Below are 21285 nucleotides of genomic sequence, written 5' to 3' on the forward strand. Positions count from 1 at the left end.
ATTAAACAAGTATTTCCTGGAATCTGTCTTTAGAAAATGTACAGAATACATATTAAGGAATATGCCCAGTCTACACAGGTTGAAAGCTTAACAAAGATGAGGCAAGCAATTTACAAAAATACAGAGAAACTTGCTAAGTGACACCACAGGGAAGCAATCAACAAAGTCCAGACTGTGATAGACACTACCAGACAAACTCAGCTTTTTCCACATAAATTCCAAGGCAGGTAGGGGTGGTAAGATATGGAAGGGGGAATCTATAGATTAAGAAAGCCTTAAAAGACATTATCAACCAACTGTAATATGTGAACCTTAACTGGATCCCGATTCAAGCAACAAACTGTAAAACAAATACATTATTACACTTATGAGATCACTGGAAATTGGAAGTGATTGCATATTTGATGGTATTATGGAAGTAACATTTGTTTTAACGTGTGATAATGGTGTTGTGATTATGTTAAAAAGGAAGAAACTTATCTTTTACAGATATAAATTGAAATATTTACAGATGAAGTGATATGATCTCAGGTTTGTCTCAAAATAATATGGGGGTGAGGTGGATTGCGGAGAGGATGAATAGAGATTTGAATGAAACAAGACTGGCCATGAGTTGATAATTATTGAAGCTGGGTGATGGGTACATCAGAGTTCATTATACTACTCTACTTGTGTATATGTTTGAAATTTTCCATAATAAAAAAGTTGAAAAAAAAAGAAAGAAGAAGCGACCATAGAGAAAAATGAAGGAAATAAGTAAGCACTCCGGAAGGCAATCTAAGACAAAGAATTAAAGGCAGCATGGTATAGCAGAAAAAAGTGCTAGTTCTAGTTTAGTTCTACTATCTACGTGATCTTGGCATGTTACATAACTCCTCTGCACTTATTTCTTCACCTGTGAAATAAAGCCGTTATATTAGGTAGTGGCTTTCAAATTTTTAAAACCAAGACCCACAGTAAGAAATATATTTTACACAGTAACCTAGTATAAACAGACATATATAATGTATATAGAAATTTCACTAAATACTATTCTTTCTGTGACTGTTATTTTTGCTGCCCTATTCCATTAAAAATAAGCTTGCCTCAGTGCACTAAAATGATTTTATTACTGCAATGTCTTGAATGGTGGTCCCCAGAAGATACGTCCACATCCTAATCTCCAGAACCTGTGACTGTTAATTTGGAAAAAGGGTTTATGCAGATGTAATTAAGGAACTTGAGATGAACGGATCATCTTGCATTATCTGGGTTGATCCTAAATCCAATGACATGTGTCCTTGTAAGAGAAATGCACAGGGAGAATTGAGACAGAAGAGGAGGAAGCAATGTAACCATGGAGGCAGAAACAGAAGAGATGTGGCCACAAGCCAAGGAATATGTATAGCCACCAGAAGCTGGAAGATGGGAAGAACGGACTCTCTCCTAGTGCCCCTGGAAGGAGTGTAGCCCTGCTGACACATGATCTTGGGCTTCTGGCCTCTAGAACTGTAAGACAATACATTTCTGTTGTTTTAAGCAGACATGTTCGTGGTAATTTGTTACGGTAGCCTCAGGGCTAATACAATGACTTACTAAGGTTGAAATAAATATGTCAAGTGCTTGAATATTTTTTCATAGTTCATAAATTCTTCATTTTTTCAAACCAAAACATGGAACAACTGAGCAGTAAGTTATTAAAGCTCAGTAACCCAGAGGTCATATTATGCAAGGGGCATGCTGTGGCCATCAACAACAGGTCCCACTGGTTTATAAGGCACTGTTTGAGGCTTCCAGGAAAATATAGGGGAAACAGTCCAGAGGGTTAAGGATGGTCTGGTATGACTCTGGACTAGCTCTGTTTGGAAGGTCTAGTCCCTACCCCAACCCCATAACACCATAATGCAGCCCTCCCTGACACAAGCTTGTAACTCTGCTTGCCATATAATCAGTATCCTAATATCTCCTAGCAGTGGTCCATGGTAATAACATTGTCTTCAATGTAAAAATGTGCCTATCTGCAGTCACTGCCTCTACCACCATCACCAGCAGAGCCTAAGCTGAGAGGAAACCACGGTTCTCACTACCCCGAGCACCCCTTTCCAACCATCTGTTACAACATGGTGGATTACTATGAAGTTCTAGAATTGCAGAGATATACTTCACCTAAGGACATTATAAAGGCTTATTGAAAAGTGGCACTTAAATGGCACCCTGATAAAAATCCAGAAAATAAAGAAGAAGCCGAGAGAAAATTCAAAGAAGTAGCTGAGGCATATGAGGTATTATCAAATGATGAAAAACGGGACATTTATGATAATACGGCAAAGAAGGATTAAATGGTGGAGGCAGAAGTCATTTTGATGATTCTTCTGAGTATGGCTTCACATTCCGTAAGCCAGATGATGTCTTTAAGAAATTTTTCGTAAAAGGGACCCATTATCATTTCGTTTCTTTACAGACTTGCTTGAAGACCTTTTAAATAATCCAAAAGCTCCTATGGAAGCAGAAACAGAGGTGAAAGATCCTTTTTCTCTACATCCAGTGAATATCCAGCTTTCGAGATTTTCTTCATATGATACAGGATATATACCATGTGGTTCACTGGGCCATGAGGGCCTTAATTCATTCTCTTCCCTGACATTTGACAACAGTGGGATGGGCAACTACATATCTGTTACAACTTCAGGTAAAATTGTTAATGGCAGAAATACCAATACAAAGAGAATTATTGAGAATGATCAAGAAAGAGACGAAGACGATGGTGAGTTGAAGTCCTTTCTTTTAAATGGTATGGCAGATGGAGAGAGCTTTGCTGAGGAATGCAATTGGAGAAGATGGTCATTCAACAATTATTCACCAAAGTCCTGCAGCCCCAAACATGTATCTCAATATACTTTTGCAACTGGAATCCCTCTATTTTCTCAGCAGGATTCAAAGAAGGTGGTAAGCTTTGTGCAGTGGCAGTATCATAGCCAATGAGGTTTATCCAAGGCGCAATTATTGCTAATTGACAACTTTTCCCAAAGAAGGTGGTAAGAGGAAAAAAAAGAAGCATAAAGAGGTACAGAAGAAGAAGTCAACTAAAAGGAATCATTAAATTGACTCTTCAGACACATTATGTTCATATAACATTTGAACACAACTCTCTATGTGTTTTTTTAAATTTAATTTTATTTATATTTTTATACAGCAGGTTATTAGTTATCCATTTTATACATATTAGTGTATATATGTCAATCCAATTCATCACACCATCTTTGTGTGTTTCTGTTAGAGTTTTGCAGATAATATTTGTTTAATACCACACTAAGATTATGTTTTTAACGTATTTAGCAGGACTGTAAACATCTGATGAGTGGCTGTTTGGATTAGGTATGTTAGAAAAAGATGAATTTGTGGTAACAGTGATATTAAGAATTTAGAACAGCAAAGATTAATGAGTTTTGAAATTTTAGCTAAGGTAGCCAGGAAAAAGATCTAAATGAAATGAAGGAGTTAGCCATGTGGATATTTGGTCAAAGAAGATTCCAGGCAGCAGGACTAGCAAGTGAAATGTCCCTAAAGCAGACTGTGTAAGGTGTGTTTGAGGAACATGGAGATCAGTGTGGCCAGTTATGAGAGCAAGTAGATGAAGTAAGAAAGGTAACAGAAGACCAGATTATGCAGGGACTGCTAGATCATAGTATGAACTATGTTATAATTGTCAGACAGGAAGCCAATGGAGGCTTTGAGCAGAAGAGTGACATAATCTGACATACTTAAACAGGCCTACGCTGGTTGCCATCACTTAAACAGGCCTACGCTGGTTGCTGTCATTAAAAACAGAGTCTAAGTAAGCAGGGGTAAAAGCAGGGAAATGCAGGCTACTGCCACAATCCAGGCCAGAGACTGCAGTAGCTTGGCCAGGGTGGTGGAGGCGGTGGTGGTAAAGAGAGATCAGACTCTGGATATATTCTAAAGGTAGGGCCAAACGGAATTTGCTGACAGACTGGATGTGGGGTATGACAGAAGTCAGGATTTTTGGCCTTAGCAACTGAAAGAAGAGAAGTGCCATTAATCTGAGATAGGCCCGGAGGTGTTAAATTTTGGATGTGCTACATTCAAGGTACCCGAATTCATTAAGCAACAAAAAAAGAATTTCCTATGTTGACTTGCATCCTGCATGTTCCCTGTCATTGAATTCTTCCTTTTTTTTAAACAAAAAGGTCTTATTGATCATATTAATCTTTTATCTTAGAAATATAATTACTATAAATTTTAATGTGACTAAAAGATGGGAGCAAATAGTCTAGTAGCACTTAAAACCCAATCACCTTTCGAAAAACATAGTTCAGTGATATATAGCAATGCAACAAATTTGGAAACCAGAAAAAATTCTAGGATCTACTATTTTTAAATGACTGCTAGAATAAAGCGTGAACTCTTGTTTTGTTTGATTTTTAGTTGGTAGGTGGGTGGGAAGGAAAGTTCATTTATTCTACAGGAGAGACTGGGGACAATTAGCATTTAATGCTTATTTGCAGAAAATAAAATCATAAAAGCTCAGAGTATTTTAAATGCTACTTATATAAAATGTGACATTTAGTAGAATTTATTTGTTACACATATGGGACTAATTAGACTTAGAAAAAAATGCAATTTTTCAACAAAAGCAAAAACCAGTGTCTCTGAAAATTTGAGAATGTAATAACATGCCCACTGGTCATTTTTTATTTTATTCTTAACAGATAACTAAAAATTCAGATTTAATCTTATTCAATAGCTTAAAATTATTCGTTTCCTACTGCCTAGAGGAAAAAGCTCAATGTTGCTTAACATAATATACAAGGCACTCCACGAGCCAGCCACCAGCTTTCTTCCCAACTTGACTTTCTATCATGTGTCTTCTTACACATCTCATGCTTGAGCCCAACTTTTCCCAAACTGTGTTCAAAGGGATACCAGTTCAAGACTCACCAGAGAAAAAGGGCTCCATGGTCAAATACATTTTGTAAATTAATGCCAAAGACATTTCCCTCTTAGAGACTTGGAAATAGCCTGTTATGAGCACTATAAAATGCAGCATTCCCCATACTTATTTGACCACAGAACCCTTTTGGTGTAACGGCTATTAACATGCGCAGCAACATATTTCAAAAAAGCTCCAGGCTTATTAATGATGCAAAGCTTTGTACCAGTCATTCTGTTTCAGAGTTCTGGCCCTTTGCATTTATTCTCTGCCAGGATGGCTCCATCACTCTAGTTGGCTTGGTGAATTCAAGCCTTCTTTCAAGTCTCAACTCTCCTAACCTTTGACATCACGCCCACGTTTCCTCTTTGCCCCTCTCTGCCCCCAGAAAATATCAACACTTTTTCCTTCTCCCCACAAGTATGTTACATTACAATTACTTGCTTTTTTGTCCGTCTCGCATGATGGCAGAAACTTTTTTTGTGTGCTTAGTTTTCCTATGTGGTGCTCAATTAATGTTAATAGAATTAACTGCAAACAGGCTTTTAAAAATTATTTGCTACTTATTCTTTAATATTTTCAATATTTCCCTTCCTCATCTCACACTTATATTTAAATGATCTAGTCTTTTAAAATATAAAACTTACTTATGCATCATTAATGCTTTATTTTGCTTTTTCTCAAATGACTAGGTGTTAATAACTATATCACAACTAATGAAATCACACTCTTAATTAGCCAAAGCATTTTCACTTTAGGAATGCATGACTTTTGTAGAATAGGAAGTTACCTATGGTACTCAACACCCTGTTCCCAAAGCCTTCCTAAGGAAAAGCAACCAAGAGCACCACAGAATTCCAAGTTCTATTTATGAACATCTAAAGTTGGTGGAATTTTCAAATTCTAAAACTTCATAAAATCCCAGAATAACATACTTAAAACTCATTATTGCCTTTCTTGAGCTCCCATGTCACTTGAGTCAAGACTCTATTACCATCCTTTGCTATATATATTCTCATTTATTTGTTGCTTCTCTATCATCTGACTAGACTGTAACTCCAGGGGAGTGGAGATTCACCCACAATGACTACTAACTCAAAAGTTACTGAATGAAGATACATTCTTTCTGGCTCAATAAAAAGGTCAAAAAGGACTTTACTAAGCAGAGTAAGACTTAGCAGAGGTATAACAGAAAAAGGACTAGATGGCAATCATACAACTAACATTCCTGACTTGCTACTTGTGATATTGTGTTAGTTTCAGTTCCCCATCAGTAAAATGATATTTGCTCTAATTACTGGACTTATGAAGGTCCAAGGAGATCATTCATTCATTCAAAAAGCCTATATATGTATATTATGATGTTAATATGAGAGGTGGTTAAATTTACTTATTCCACTGAAGCAAAATGAAGCATAATGACTACATTCTTCCACGACACTGGTGTGTATAATCCAGTACCTAGCCCTAAATCTTGATTAATCAGGTTTTACACAAAGCCTCAACAAATGGAAAAAAAGTTACAAGCAAAGAATGGTTCCAGCTCTAAATCATAAGTTATGGCCTCTGTGATCAAGACTGACTAACAGCATATCTATTCACCTACTCCCATGGAGAGGGACAGCTTTCTGGAGCTTAACTGTTAGAAGCAAAGAGCAAGTTCTGTGCACTGAACAATGATTACTTTTTATTTTTACTTTTTAGAGTAAGGCTCCTAAGTCGATATAATTACCATTCCATTTTCAATAAATTCAGGTATACCAACATAAGAAACACATGTCAAGACATAACTTTGGTGTCAAATACCATATGCTCCGGCTCACACATTGTTCACCTATCGGCCCCCAAAACTAAAATATGATCCAATGGCAGATCTGCCTGAAAGACGATTCATCTTTCACCGATCAAGCTTCATGTTCATCGCATTAATTGCTCGCGACAGAATACACCCTAAAAAAATGCCCCGCCCCATTCCTGGACTACTCTATCTTGCCTTTTCTTTTTTTTTTTTTTACATTTTCTTTTTTTTTGAATTTTTGAATTTTATTTTATTTTTTTGTACAGCAGGTTCTTATTAGTCATCAATTTTATGCACATCAGTGTATACATGTCAATTCCAATCGCCCAATTCATCACACCACCATCCCCCCCCCCCGCCGCGGCTTTCCCCCCTTGGTGTCCATACGTTTGTTCTCTACGTCTGTGTCTTCAACTTCTGCCCTGCAAACCGGTTCATCTGTACCATTTTTCTAGGCTCCACATATATGCGTTAATACACGATATTTGTTTTTCTCTTTCTGACTTACTATCTTGCCTTTTCGAGCAAGGCTTTCAGACATAAAAAGCCTCAGGAGTATTTCCAAACATTACCTCTTCTGAGAGGAACTACTCAAAGGATCTGTAGTACTAAACATGTGTTTCTTGTACATTCTGCAGCCAGCTCTCACGTCTACTCTTTGAAAACACGAAAATCCGACTGTAGGTTAATCTAACAGAAACAAGAGCTACGTGATGTGAGACACTGTGTCACCTGGGCAAGTGTGATAACTGACACAACTTCCATGAGTCCGAGTTACTTTGAAGACAGCCCCTCTGGGAAGACAGCACACCCTTTTCTCTCTGCAGTCATTTCAACCTCTCAGAATACCTCAACTGCAAAGAGAACCCCGGGCCCACCCTTTTCCAGGGGCAGCGGGTAGAGGAGAAATCCAAGGAGCGCACAGAGGGTTTGGGAGTGGAGACCCCAGGAGAAGAGTCCGCTAAAGCAGGGGTCGCCTCAGACCAACCTGGACCCCTCTGGTGCGCCTCAGGCTTCTCAGAGCAAGCCCCGAAGGAGACACTGTGGGAGTCTAACCTGAGAGGCTGCGGGCGCTTGCTACCGAGGGAACAAGCTTAGTTGCCGAGAGTAGCCAAGGCATAACCGGCACGCTTGCGCTTCAGGAAGGAAACACGGAAAACTGCCGAAGAAGCCGCGGCCGGTAGGGTTGAGTCGCCCGGAAACCAGGCCAGGTGTCCCTCCCCTTCCGGCCGGCGCTGCTCGCCGGGCTTTCCTCCCACAGGGGCGCAGAATGTTGACGTCACGCCCGGAGCTGTGACCGCCGCTCCGGCCGGAGGGCCATTTTGGCGTCATGACGTAGTGTTCCATTTAACGGCCACAATCACAGAATATTCTATTCTAAATGACTCCCCGCAGGGGCTGACAGCTCCCGCCTCCTTGAAAGCACCGGATAGGAGGTTGATCCATCTAGAGCACTGGTTCTGAGTGAAGATAAGAATGCGTGCATGGAGAGGCAGGCACCAGCACGAACAGCCACACTTCTAGAAGATTCTAGCCAGTGCGCAGCGCAGCGGTAGAGGAGTAGGAATGAACGGGAGAAGGACCCGGGGTCACGAGACCGTTGGGTGGGCGGAGCCAGTGGCCGGGGCGGTTCTAGTCTGTTCTGCCTGGCAGCAGCCGCCCCCTTTACGCGGTCACGCTGCGCTAGCGCCCGGGCTTGGGATCGGGCCGCAGCCTCCGCCGCGCCCGCCGCCTCCTGCTGCCTCTCGCCGCCTCCTGCTGCCTCCCGCCGCCTCCGGACCATGGACCCCCGCAAAGTGAGCGAGCTTCGAGCCTTCGTGAAAATGTGCAAGCAAGACCCGAGCGTTCTGCACACCGAGGAAATGCGCTTCCTGAGGGAGTGGGTGGAGAGGTGAGACCTGGGCCTGAGGGCCGATGGGGGAGGGAACAGGGACAGCGGGAGGGGGAGCTGGGCCGAGCTGGGCCCGAGCTGGCGCGGGGCGGAGGAACCTGGAGCTCGGCGGCGAGTCTCGCTCCCTGGCGGCGACCTCGAGGGGCTAGTGGAGGATCGGGAAGCTTAGATGGTTCAGAGGCAGGGAAGGAAAAGGCAGAGCTGGGTTCCCTGCATTCTGAGGTCGCCAGGGGTGTGTCTTCGGCGAAATACGGAGATGCAGATGGTTGCGGGCAGTAGGGCACCGTAGGCGTGAGGGGGAGGGGTGAAAGCGGCAAGACTATGCTTTCGCGTGGAGTTGTTTTTCTTGAAACCTCTGGTGTCCTGCTGAGGTGGCAGTGACACGAAGCAGCTCCTTTACGCACTGTGCCTTTAAAAAGTGGTGTGATAATGTGGAAGTTATTTAATAAGTTACAATAAAAGTGGTAGCTGTGTTTGATTACTTTTACAGTTACAGTGATTCTAAGTGCGTAGAATTATTTTGGGAATCGCTTATTGTATCTCCATAGTGGCAGTGCCATCACGCCAGACACTTTTAAAAAACTGATTTTTCAAGGACCCACATGTTAACACGATCTATTCTTGTTATCTTTAACTCGAGAGTACGGCGCTACGAGCGTGGAATTAATTGGACAGGCATTGTGCCAGATGCTAGCTAGGAAACACTTTTAAGTACAATCTATTTAGGGATACAGATGGATAAGTACAGAAATTCGTCTTGATATTTAGCATGTAATAGAAATTAGTATTCTGCGTATTGGAGGGGAACTTAAGGGAGAAAGGGAACTCTTCCCCGAGATGATTTTTTAGAGTCAGTACCTCTGGTGAGGAATTTAAAAGCGATGACATACAAATTGTATCTCACGGTGATAAATAGCGAGTAAAAAGGTGATAAATAGTGTAAAGCAATATGACTCCTAAAAGGTACTACCCTAAACATTGATTTGTTTATTTTAGTAATATTTTTATAGGGGAAGATGAACCAATGATGAGCCAACATTTGAAAGAATATTTCTTCCAGTGAGCTTGTTCTAACGAAGAAACTTAAGTTCAAATCTATCAACGTTGTCTTTGGTGGGATAGTAATTTTTTTCCTCTAAGAAGTTTCTCAGTCCTTTTTCCCCCCACCAGTTTTCTAGCTACTGTAAGATTTTTGCTCATGTTATTTATGTAAAATTTTGAGAACGCTTACAATTAGTTACTGTAGTAGCTTAATAACAGTTGTTAACAATTAATACCGTTTTGCAAATTCTGCTTTTTAACAGAAAAATTTTTAGGACTAGGAATTGAGGTCTAGATTTTAGTCGTTTTCTCTGTTGAGTAACTTGATCCAAAAGTGTCACTTAAGGTATTTGTATGCTTTTGTCCTCTTCTTATTTACTCATTGGAGAAAAGAGCCTACAATTAATAAGTTCTTAAAATTCCAGGTAAAGTGGACCGATACTGCAGGAAGAAATATCTGGCACCAAGAGTGAACGTTATTTTGAGTGGATACAATGTTATGTTCCACTCCTAGAGAGGTAGAGAGAGGACACTGAAGAAAAAGTTAACTGCATCTGGAAGCAGTGTTGTAACTTGTGCTGGAGCGATTGTGGCTGTGTAGAGAATTCTGATTTATGGTATGAAAATTCTGTCAAGTATTGTAGTCTCTGAAGTGTATCAGTTCCTCTCTTTTCTGTATTGGTATCAGTCTTCTTAAAGCAGTCCGAAGTTACAGGAGATAGGGCTGAATGTGGAGACTTATAGGTCCAGTAATATTCCTAAACCTAATCCTACTTTTAGGGTTCCTCAAGTAGAAACCATCTCAGGTTTTCCTCTACTCCATACTAAATTAGTCATGGATATCCAGGCTTAGACATTGAAGAACAGTCCATTCGCTTATTTGCCATAATTTCTACTATTGTTTATAGCTTAAAATTTTATTTGGTTTTAAGAATATATAAGTTTAATAAATTGAACAAGAGAAATATGAAGAAAAAAATTTTGGCCCAATAGTCAGTGGGAATCAGGGAGACTACATTCTTTCCAAGAAATATGTTTTGGAATATTTTTGTTTTTCTAGGGGGAGAAGAATTTTCTGATGCTATTTTCTTCTATATCACAACTTGGTCTACTTCGTATCTTGCAGTTACTTTTATCCTTTCATTTTATGGCAATTTAAGATCAAAGGGAGTATCTTTGTATTCTAGTCTCCAGCACAGTGCGTGCATGGCACATGGCTTTTCAGCAAATATTTTAAATGAAGTGAACAGGATGCATTTGTACCCTCAGTGAATTTAAAATATAGCACCCAGTTTTTTGTACATGTGTGTAAGTAAATATAGCACAGAGTAAGTTTAATGTTACCAAATTAAGAGAATTATGATTGAAGTCTTGTGTGGTCCCACATAAATGCCTATATTGGCAAAGTCCAGTTTGCAATTTTTGGCAGAGAACTATCTTGTTTTAAATCTTGGAAGCATAAAATGAAACTTCTGTACCTATAAATTGGTGTTACCTTCCAATAGTTAACTAGAATTTGGAATGTGAGAAACTCTAAATCTAGTTTATGAATAAACCCTCTTGGGTTTTCCTCCCAAGTTTTAAATTTTTTAATTTTTTGGAAACAGTTTCTAGCTTGCAAACAAAATGCAAGTATAGTACAAGGAACTTTTTTCCTGAACTATTTCCAACACTGTGTCCCCAACACCATTTAGGGTGTGTTTTCTGCAAACAAGGACAGTCCTCTGCAGTACGGCCATCAACTCAGGAAACTGATACTGATACATTAATAGTATCTAATCTTCAGAATTACATGTTGCACTTCGTTGTCATGTCTCTTCGTTCTGAAGTAGTTCTTCAGTCTTTCACTGATTTTCATGACCTTGGCAATTTTGAATATTATGGGCCAGTTATTTTGTAGAATTTCCCTCAATTCGGGTTTGTCTGATATTTCCTTAGGATTAGATTTAGTTTAACACATTAGTTGGCAGGACTATCACCTCCCAAAGTTTTAACATAAATTACACTGTTAGGACTGTGTTTGGATGTCACTCTAAATACATTTCTGGATGCTGCATTTTGAAACTTAGGAAAAACACAGTTTAGGAAGTCTGGTGCCTTCATTAAAATTTAACTGTAAAGAACTGGTATTTGATTACTGTGCTCTTTCGAAAAGTTTTTCAGTAGAATAGAATTTTAAAGAATTTTGTCCTGTTTGTATGCTTGTTCCCTATCAAACCATTTCACTTTGCTGAATTGCATAGTTAGATGTTTTGGATTGTGTAATGATTTAATGATTGGCACATGGGAGCCATTCTTCCTTATCAAAGGTACTGAGTAACTGAAGATTTTTTTTGTTACTGTCACATTAAACAGAATGGGAAAGGTGCATGTTTTTCTTAATACAAGAAATTGCAAATTTTGTTTCTCATTACATTTGTTACTTTGCATTTATATTTTTACTTCATGTTGGCTTTATCAAAAGATACCATTGAGTGAATAGGCAAGCCACAGGGTGGGAGAAGACATTTGCAACTTGTAAAACTGACAGAATGTGCATATTCGGAATATACAAAGAACACCTACAAACATGATAGACAACCTAATAGAAGGCTGGACAAGAGGTGAACTTTACAAAAAAGGCTTTTAAAATGGCCAGTCAGGGGCTTCCCTGGTGGCGCAGTGGTTGAGAATCTGCCTGCCAATGCAGGGGACACGGGTTCGAGCCCTGGTCTGGGAAGATCCCACATGCCGTGGAGCAACTAGGCCCGTGAGCCACAACTATGGAGCCTGCGCGTCTGGAGCCTGTGATCCACAACAAGAGAGGCCACGATAGTGAGAGGCCTGCGCACCATGATGAAGAGTGGCCCCCACTTGCTGCAACTAGAGAAAGCCCTCGCACAGAAACGAAGACCCAACACAGCCAAAAATAAATAAATAAATAAATAAATAAATTAATTAATTAATTTTAAAAAATGGCCAATGTATGAAAAGAGATTCAGATTACAATGAGATACCACTACACACCTGTTAAAAATGCTAAAAATTTAAAAGATGAACAATAGCTAAGTGTTGGCCAAGGTGTGGAACAGATGAATTCTCATACACTGGTAATAGATGTGTAAGTTGGTAAAAGAACTTTGGAAAACCAATATCTATTTAAATCCAGTATACTCATACCTTACGTCCAGAAATCCCACCCAACTGAAATTAATGTAAGCATGGCTCTGATAACTCTAGTTATAAAGAATCGACGCTTACAGGTGTTTTGGACTAGGTCCCTTTCTGTTTTCCAAGTTAACATATCTCTGTTTTACATAAAAGTTAATGGCCTCTTTTTTTTTTTTTTTTTTTTTAAGGCACATGTTAAGTCTTTGTGATCTCTAGCTCTCACTATTGTGGAGTGCTCTTAATCCACTGAACTTTTTAATCACTGGACTGTTGCATGTAGCCCATATGCTTCAGAGCCTGCCCCAGAAGGAGCATATAACACTAATTCTTCATGGTCTTATTTTTTCCTTATTTTTAAGTTATTTATGTATAATTCACTTAGTTGGCCTGGAGTATTTGGGAAAGAAGGGCTTGCAAGGTCAAGAAGAAATTCTAATGGGTGAAGTTTAGAGGTGATAAGGAGAAAATCTGCAGTGTGAGAGGCATATGAATATAACCAAGAAGAATCCTTGTAGGTACTAGTCAGAGGAAGCAAGTGTTTTGAATCATTACACTGTGACTTCATAATGGTTATTTTATAAACTGCCTATTTGAATTTAACTGAGCTATTCTTACTAAATGTCAAACTTTTGATTCAAAAATTCAAAGTTTTGGATTCAAGTATATCTACTGAATTCTAAATTAACAACTTGTACAAATGATTTTGTCATTGCGTGTTTCTCTGCCTCTTTTCCTTTTTCTCTGGGAATGGGCAGAGAAGCTATATAATTAAGTTTACTAGACTTATTGAGACAAGGAAAGGGTTAGATGTTTATTAACCAGTATCCTAAAAGTAAATTTTTAAGCTGAAAAAAACTTAACAATACTGAAGTATTCAAATGAGTTTACCCTTAAAGGTTTGAAAAGGTAACTATTTAAATATGTAACCTTTTACTCAGCATAAATAAATGTTGCTTGGCTTAGTGAATTTTAGTTTTCTAAACAAATATCTTTTTTTTCATCTTCCTCAAGCATGGGGGGTAAAATACCACCTGCTACTCATAAAACTAAATTGGAAGAAAATACCAAGGTAAGCTATGAATTTCATTTGTATGTTTAGTGATAAAGTACTATAAGGTTTCTTAGGGATGTTTCTCACCTTCTGCCCTCAAATTGCCATTCCTGATTTCCCCAAGAAATCACTTGGAAGTAAGACCTTTGTAAAATTTCTATTTGGACATCAAATCTCTGTAATCTGATATAACACTGAGAATGTGGGGTTGAATGTTCACTATATTGTATAAAGTAAGTGAGAATAAATGCTTGATGTATGTTATATGCATGACCTGTAAGTGGTAAGCTCTGTGACTGTGTGCATTTGTAGTCTTAATCTTTTTTTTTTTTAGCCACTCAGCGCTGCTTGTGGGATGTTAGTTCCCTGACCAGGGATTGAACCTGGGCCCACGGCAGTGAAAGTCCTGAGTTCTAACTACTGGACTGCCAGGGAATTCCCATTCATCATTTTTGTTTGTTTGTTTGTTTCTTAGCACGTAGCATAGTGTTTTTGTAGGTACTTTATTAATATTTGGAAAGTAAATGAAAAAACAGCCCAAATTAGTTACTCTCAATTTTTTCTGCCCTACCACCTGAGGGATATTTCTGAGTGTGGTTCATGGAGTTGCTTTAGCATATTTGCCAAAAAGGTGTGTACAAACAGGAGGAGGTTGCTGGTATCTAAAGTTTAGAGATGGAGGTGGGGGAAGATGTACTATTAATGCTCCCTTGGGACTTCCCTGGTGGAGCAGTGGTTGAGAACCTGCCTGCGAATGCAGGGGACACAGGTTTAAGCCCTGGTCTGGGAAGATCCCACATGCTGCGGAGCAACTAAGCCCGCGAGCCACAACTACTGAGCCTGTGTGCCACAGCTACTGAAGCCCACGCACCTAGAGCCCGAGCTCTGCAACAAGAGAAACCACCGCAATGAGAAGCCCATGCACCGCGACAAAGAGCAGCCCCCGCTCGCGCCGCAACTAGAGAAAGCCCGTGCACAACAAAGAAGAAGACCCAATGCAGCCGAAAATAAATAATTAATTTTTAAAAAAAAAGAATGCTCCCGTTGGAATTTCTTTTTCCCCTATTTTCTGCCTTCATGTCTAAAAGGTTTTTTTCCTGAGAGTCTTCTGACTAGCTGTCTTAAATTGATAAGAAAATTTGTTGTTTTATTATTTAGCATATCTTTGAACAGTGAAATGAGAGAAGTTAAGTAAAAGCTTCAGAAGTAGTAATTCTTTTTTTTGGTGAGTCATTTGTCAGAGTTTGGTAGATTCTGAGCCCTAGGTAAGATACTTTGCCATGTGATAAACGTGTGAAGGTAAAATTGTATTAACTTACATCTCTGCTAAAAAATTTTTATTTTGCGAAAGTAGTAATGTGTTTGATTATGGAGAGTTGTGGACTACAGTGCCTGTTAAGGGTGTTACATAATATGGTATATCCACTTTATTAGCTTCCTAAAATCCAAAATTTTAAAAATTCTAAAACTCATTTTCTAAATGGTTTGGATGAGGGACTGGACCTATACTTAATTTAATTTTATTTATTTATTTATTTTTATTTATTTATTTTTTTGGTTCTGTTGGGTCTTCATCGCTATGCGCGGGCTTTCTCTAATTGCGGCAAGTGGAGGCTACTCTTCTTTGCGATGTGTGGGCTTCTCATTGCAGTGGCTTCTCTTTGTTGCGGAGAATGGGCTCTAGGCGCTTGGACTCAGTTGCAGCACGTGGGCCCTACAGCACGCGGGCTTCAGTGTTGTGGCACATGGGCTCAGTAGTTGCAGCGCATGGGCTCTAGAGCGCAGGCTCAGTAGTTGTGGCACATGGGCTTAGTTGCTCCACTGCATGTGGGGTCTTCCCGGACCAGGGATCGAACCTGTGTCCCCAGCATTGGCAGGCGGATTCTTAACCGCTGTGCCACCAGGGAAGTCCCTTTAATTTAACAAGAGAAATAAAAATAGAAAACAAAAGCTAGTTTACCAAAACAAAACAAGAAAGAGCATCAACAACTGAAATACAGTGTATCTGAATAGTTTATACATAAATCGGTATAAATTAATAGCATATATGTTGGGTGTGTTATTAAATGCTGATAGCATTGTTTGCCTTCCTTTTGCTAGGAAGAAAAAACAGATAGTAAGAAGGCAGAGGAAAACATAAAGACAGACGAACCATCAAGTGAGGAGAGTGATCTAGGTGAGGAGATGGTAGTTTGTATTTGATAATCTCATGATATGGTCCTATGTTGATTTTTACTAAATTGATTAAATCAGTGCTATCTAATAGAAGTATAACATGAGCTACATATGAAATTTAAAATTTTCTAGTAACCACGTTTTAAAAATTTAAAGCAGTTGAAATTAATTCAAATAATATATTTTAAACAATATGTAAAATGTTAACATTTCAGCATGTAATCAATATGGGGAAATTATTAATGAGCTGTTTTCCTTTTTTCATACTAGGTCTTCAAATCCAGAGTATTTATAGCATATCTCAGTGCAGATGTTATATTTTTAATGGAAATACTTGATCAGTATTCAGACTTCATGAAATTTGTATTCGAATAAGTTGGGTCGGATACCCAGGTTTTTCTAGACATATGTAAAAGTTTTCCAATAACTGAATCAAGTACCAAAAAATTATTTTCCTTTAGTACCTGCATCTGTGTTAATAAAACTGGTTCAGTTTAGAAGAACTGATGTCTGTGCCATGGGCTTGGGGTTTTATTTGTTTGGTTTGGTTTTTTTAGACTGCAAACTGACAAATTTCTTCATAAATTTGGAGGTCCTTTGAGACTATAAATATATATCCCAGTTATTAATTGGGCAGTCTCTTAATTCACAGAACCTATCTAAAAGCTAAAAAAAAAAATACTCATTTTTCAAATTTTGAGTCCGTTGATCTTTGGTATGTTAGAAGGGGTTTGTTGTTTGGGGGCTTAATCAGATCTTTTACTTTTTGTAAAATTTTTTTAATCTTACAATTTTCTAACAATTACCATGAATATTTTTTTAAAAATTAACTCCATCTAAAAGCATTTTGTGCAGCAATCGAGCTGTTTTATAATTAGAAAAAGTTACAAGCTCAGTTCCTGTTAAAAATTGATTAAAAATTTTTTGTTGGATGTTAATTCTGATTTCAGGTAGCCAATTTTAATTTCATTCTTTTTTGACCGTTGAGAGGAAACTGCTTTTATCAAGTTTACTCTTTGCTAAAAATATCTCCTAATGTTTATTGTTTAAAAAATTTTTTGATACATAACAGTTATTTTGTTTTGTTTATGCAGTTGTCCATCATGAAGTTTGCAGCATAGCTCTTTCTAGTGCTATCTTTGGGGGTCAATTCTGTACAAGTAGTATACCTTTAGTTTAAAATTTATCCATACTATGTTTTCAAAGGCAGAAAATGGTAAAATTAAATATTTTATCATGATTTACATCAGAGTATCACTATAATTTGTGCTATCTGCATAAAATATTTTTTTAAAAAACATTATAGTATATTGGTGTGTAGAACACAGTATTTCAACTGAATCAGTTTGTTGACACTGACTAAATCAGTATGTCTGTGTAATATGTAATAGAAATAGAAACTATGCACTTGCCAGAGTACCTACTACAATGTGATAATAAATACCTTACATTATGTGACTGTTAAGATGAAATATAGTTTTACCAAAACAATAAGATTGTGTTTAACAGGGAAATATTTTACAGTGTACCAGTTTAAATAAAATTAACGAAGTAAAATATTTAATCTAGAGTAAAATGTTCAGGTCATCAGTTGCACTAGCCAAGGTTAATTAATTTTTAATAGCCTCATGTGGCTAGTGGCTACTATAGTGGATAGCACAGGTCTTATTTTCATTTTCTTAACTTCGACAGAAATTGACAATGAAGGTGTGATTGAACCAGACACTGATGCCCCTCAAGAAATGGGAGATGAAAATGTAGAGGTAAGTTCAATGGCTTATTTTCTGCTTGCTGCCAGGAATGTGAAAGCCTACCTACTGTAATAATTTTATGACATATCTCTTCTAGGAAAAGCGCAAGTTGAATCTTTCTCTGACTTAAGGCATCTAGGAAAGCATTTTATTATTTAAAATATTTGTGAAAATGCCCTTTATTTTTAATCATGCTCTCTAACAATCTCTGGAATACTTGTTTTCTGTTTACCTATTTCAGTTTGCATCTGGTTGGACTGCTCTTGAGACTATAGAGTTCATCTAACATTTATTTCTACAAGTGGAATTGCCTGTTAATGGGATATCTATCACCAGTTTTCTAAAATGGTTTTGTCCCAACAAAAGATATTGCCCTCAAGGTGGTGAAAATCAGTTCTTGGAAGGGGGGCTTGAAAAAAACTTAGGTGTTAGGATGGTTAGTGGTACTCCAAAGGTCATAGCACATTCACATATATGCACTGTATCTGCAGTATTAAAATGGAGGGGGTGAGAAGTAAGAAAAAATTGCCTAAAAAGGCTCTTTAGGGGTTGATAATGAAACAAAGCTTGAGAAACACTGTAATATACTAATTGCAGCTTAAAAAGTTGGTCCATATTCTCACCAGTTCTTGATATTGTCATATTTCATCTTTGCCAACCTTACTGTGTGAAATGATATATCCTTGTGGCTTTTAAATTTGCATTTTCCTGATTTCTAATAAAGTTGACATATTCTCATGTTTATTAGTTATTCACAGGTGTTTGTGAAGTCTTATTCTGACTTTTCCCATTTTTTTTTTTTTTACTGGTTCATCTCTTTCTTGCTGATTTTTAAGTTCAGTTTATATTCTGCTAACAATTGATGCCAACAATTTGTCGTCTGTGTGCTCCACATTTTTTTCTACTAGTTTGTGGTTTCTCTTCACTTTCTTTACATTGTCTTAGTATACAAAGTCTTTTTTAAAATTTTTTAATTTTATTGGAGTATAGTTGATTTACAATGTTGCTAGTTTCAGGTGTACAGCAAAGTAATTCAGTTATACATACACATCTATTCATTCTTTTTGAGAATTTTTCCCATATAGGTTATTACAGAATATTGAGTAGTGTTCCCTGTGCTATACAGTAGGTCCTTGCTGGATATCTATTTTATATACAGTAGTGTGTGTATGTTAATCCCAAGTTCCTGATTTATCCCTCCCCCCATACAAAATCTTCTAATGCAGTTAAATTGAAAGTTCTTTTATATATTATGCTTTATTACCTTAAGGTTATAATTGCTGTAATATATTGTTTTTTTCCTTCTGAAAATTTTATGTTTGCCTTTCACCTTTAACCATCAGCACCATAATTGAAAAATCCTTTTCCTCACCAATGCCAGAATACACAGTTTCTGTATATGTGTGGGTCTGTTTTGGTGTTTTCTTGTTCTGCTTGTCTAATTTTTTTCCATGCACTAATGACACATTGTTGTATATAACTTTATATTAAGTCTTGTTATCTTGTAGGGCAAGGACCCCCAACCCTTTAGGAGTATTTTTGGTTGCTATTGGCCCTTTGTTCATCTATATAAATTTTAGAATCAGATTGTTATCCCCCCTCCGTTAGAATTGCATTAAATCTAAATTAACATATGGAGAAGCTACATCTCCTCATTATTGAGATTATCCATGAATGTGATATCTGTTTTATTTTTAGGTCTTTTTTTTTTTTTTTTCCACACACACACACACACACACACACACACACACTGTATTTTATTTTTACAAGAGATAAATAGACTGACACCAAGCATTGTACATGGATGACCACAACAAAAGCAACAATGATTGCAATTATTTAGGTCTTTTTTAATGTCTTTAAATAATTTAACTTTTTCTCCATAAAGATCTTGTGCATCTTTGTTAAGAACGAATATAAATACTTTGTCAACATTTGTTTTAAAAAAAATTAATCATGTTCTATTTATTGATGGTGCCGTTCATCTTGGTGTGTCTAGGTTTATAATACTTTTTATTTATCCTACTTGGGGTTTACTGGGCATCGTAAATCCTAGGGTTGTTAACTTTTTTTAGCTCTGAAATATTTTCAGCTAGTATCTCTTTCAAAAATGGCCTCTTTCCCATTCTCTCTACTCTCATTCTGGAGCCGTAGTTAGATACAGACTTTTTCACTATTAAGTTCCATCTCTTTATCACTCTGACGAATTATGTATGCTTTCTTTGTCTAATCAGCTGTTCCATTGATGTTTGAGTTTGAATGCTTGTTTTTCATTTTGATACTTTCTCTTTGATTCTTTTTAAAGACCACTTGGTTATTTATAAGTCTCTTGATCCTTACTCATTTTCAGAACTTGCATTTATTTTCTTAAACACATTAAATTCTTTATCGGACTGTTTTGCTGGTCTTATTCTCCTGTTATTTTTCCTGACTCTTGCTCATTGAGGTACTTTGTTTACTGTAGTTTGTGTGTGTGCGTGCTGTGCACGCACGCGTGTGTGTTGACCATGAGTTCTTGTAAACTTTACCTGTGGAAAGGTTTTGAGGCCTGAGTAGAAGGTGTGTTCCTCCAAAGAGAGAGCTGTTTGCTTCCATCAAGACGCTGAGTTGGTGCGACCAGCTCAAGAATCACTTCAAATTCTCAACATGGTTTTTTCATTGCTTATTTAACTATAGAAGTAATGTGAATTCCAGTGGAAAGGCTGGCTTGTGGTTATGAATTTTCAGGGGAGATTTCTTTTTCTTCTCTCTATATAGGTTTCCCTCTTTGGGACAGGTTTATTTTTGGTATACCATTGTGCCTGCAGGTATAGGCATTTGGGGTTCCAGATTTGTTTTGGAGGATGTCTGATTAGACAACATACATTTGTTTCACCTGAATCTAGACTTCGTTTCATGTGTCCTGTACTATCTTCAAAAACAGAATTGCAAGGTCACCCGGTTTGACACCTTCCACAGGGGTGAAAGCAGATGGAGCACTTGGCACCTGGCTGGATTTCAAGCCTTCACTTTATTTTGTTCTTTGAGGATTTCTACATTCTTAGGCCAAAGATGGTTTTTATTGATAAAAGGTGTGTTTTAGACTTGTTCAGAGTATCATGTGCATCATATTGCCATAAACTGAAGTCGTCTTTTTGCAAATTATCCTGGCTCTGTAGGATGTCTTACTATGTGGCAAACTGTGTTTTCCTTTATTCTTTTAAAAAGTTTTAGTTTGTCCAAAACTTGTAGGGATTTTTGTTGGAAATGCTTTGAATTTATTGAGTAACTTGGGGGTAGATTGATACAGTTGATAATTTTTTCATGAGCATGGTATATATCTGTGTCCTTTAATAGAATTTTATGTTTTCCCCCGCTCCCTCCCATGAAAGTCTTGTGTGCTCTTAGAATGGTATCTTGTTCTATTATATTTTATAATTGTTGCTGATGTGGAAGAACTCTGGGTTTGTTTTTTATGTTGCTCTTGTATTCTCTTGTTGTTCATAGTAGGTGTAATAG

The 21285-nt window shown here is 37.7% G+C and overlaps 3 protein-coding genes and 1 pseudogene across 3 annotated transcripts in view; 3 read left to right on the forward strand and 1 right to left on the reverse strand.

Moving 5' to 3' along the window:
• Positions 1-7969, reverse strand: part of XPNPEP3 (X-prolyl aminopeptidase 3) — a 61456-nt gene extending 53487 nt beyond the window's left edge. The window contains exon 1 of the mRNA XM_007189104.3: positions 7785-7969. Within this exon, the coding sequence (XP_007189166.2) occupies positions 7785-7848 (64 nt within the window). The 5' untranslated portion in view covers positions 7849-7969. The remainder of the gene's footprint in view (positions 1-7784) is intronic.
• Positions 2100-3079, forward strand: DNAJB7 (DnaJ heat shock protein family (Hsp40) member B7). The gene is given in 7 exon segments (XM_007189284.2): positions 2100-2295; positions 2298-2390; positions 2393-2467; positions 2470-2542; positions 2544-2878; positions 2881-2922; positions 3012-3079. Coding segments are annotated over 7 exon segments (882 nt in total).
• Positions 2929-3010, forward strand: LOC114238736 (U4 spliceosomal RNA; annotated as a pseudogene).
• Positions 7970-8341: 372 nt separating the features above from the next.
• Positions 8342-21285, forward strand: part of ST13 (ST13 Hsp70 interacting protein) — a 28257-nt gene continuing 15313 nt past the window's right edge. The window contains exons 1-4 of the mRNA XM_007189103.2: positions 8342-8619; positions 13822-13879; positions 15962-16037; positions 17729-17799. Coding sequence (XP_007189165.2) covers positions 8510-8619; positions 13822-13879; positions 15962-16037; positions 17729-17799 — 315 coding nt within the window. The 5' untranslated portion in view covers positions 8342-8509. The remainder of the gene's footprint in view (positions 8620-13821; positions 13880-15961; positions 16038-17728; positions 17800-21285) is intronic.

This window comes from Balaenoptera acutorostrata, chromosome 11 (genome assembly GCF_949987535.1).
Source record: "Balaenoptera acutorostrata chromosome 11, mBalAcu1.1, whole genome shotgun sequence".
In the NCBI taxonomy this organism is placed as follows: domain Eukaryota; kingdom Metazoa; phylum Chordata; class Mammalia; order Artiodactyla; family Balaenopteridae; genus Balaenoptera; species Balaenoptera acutorostrata.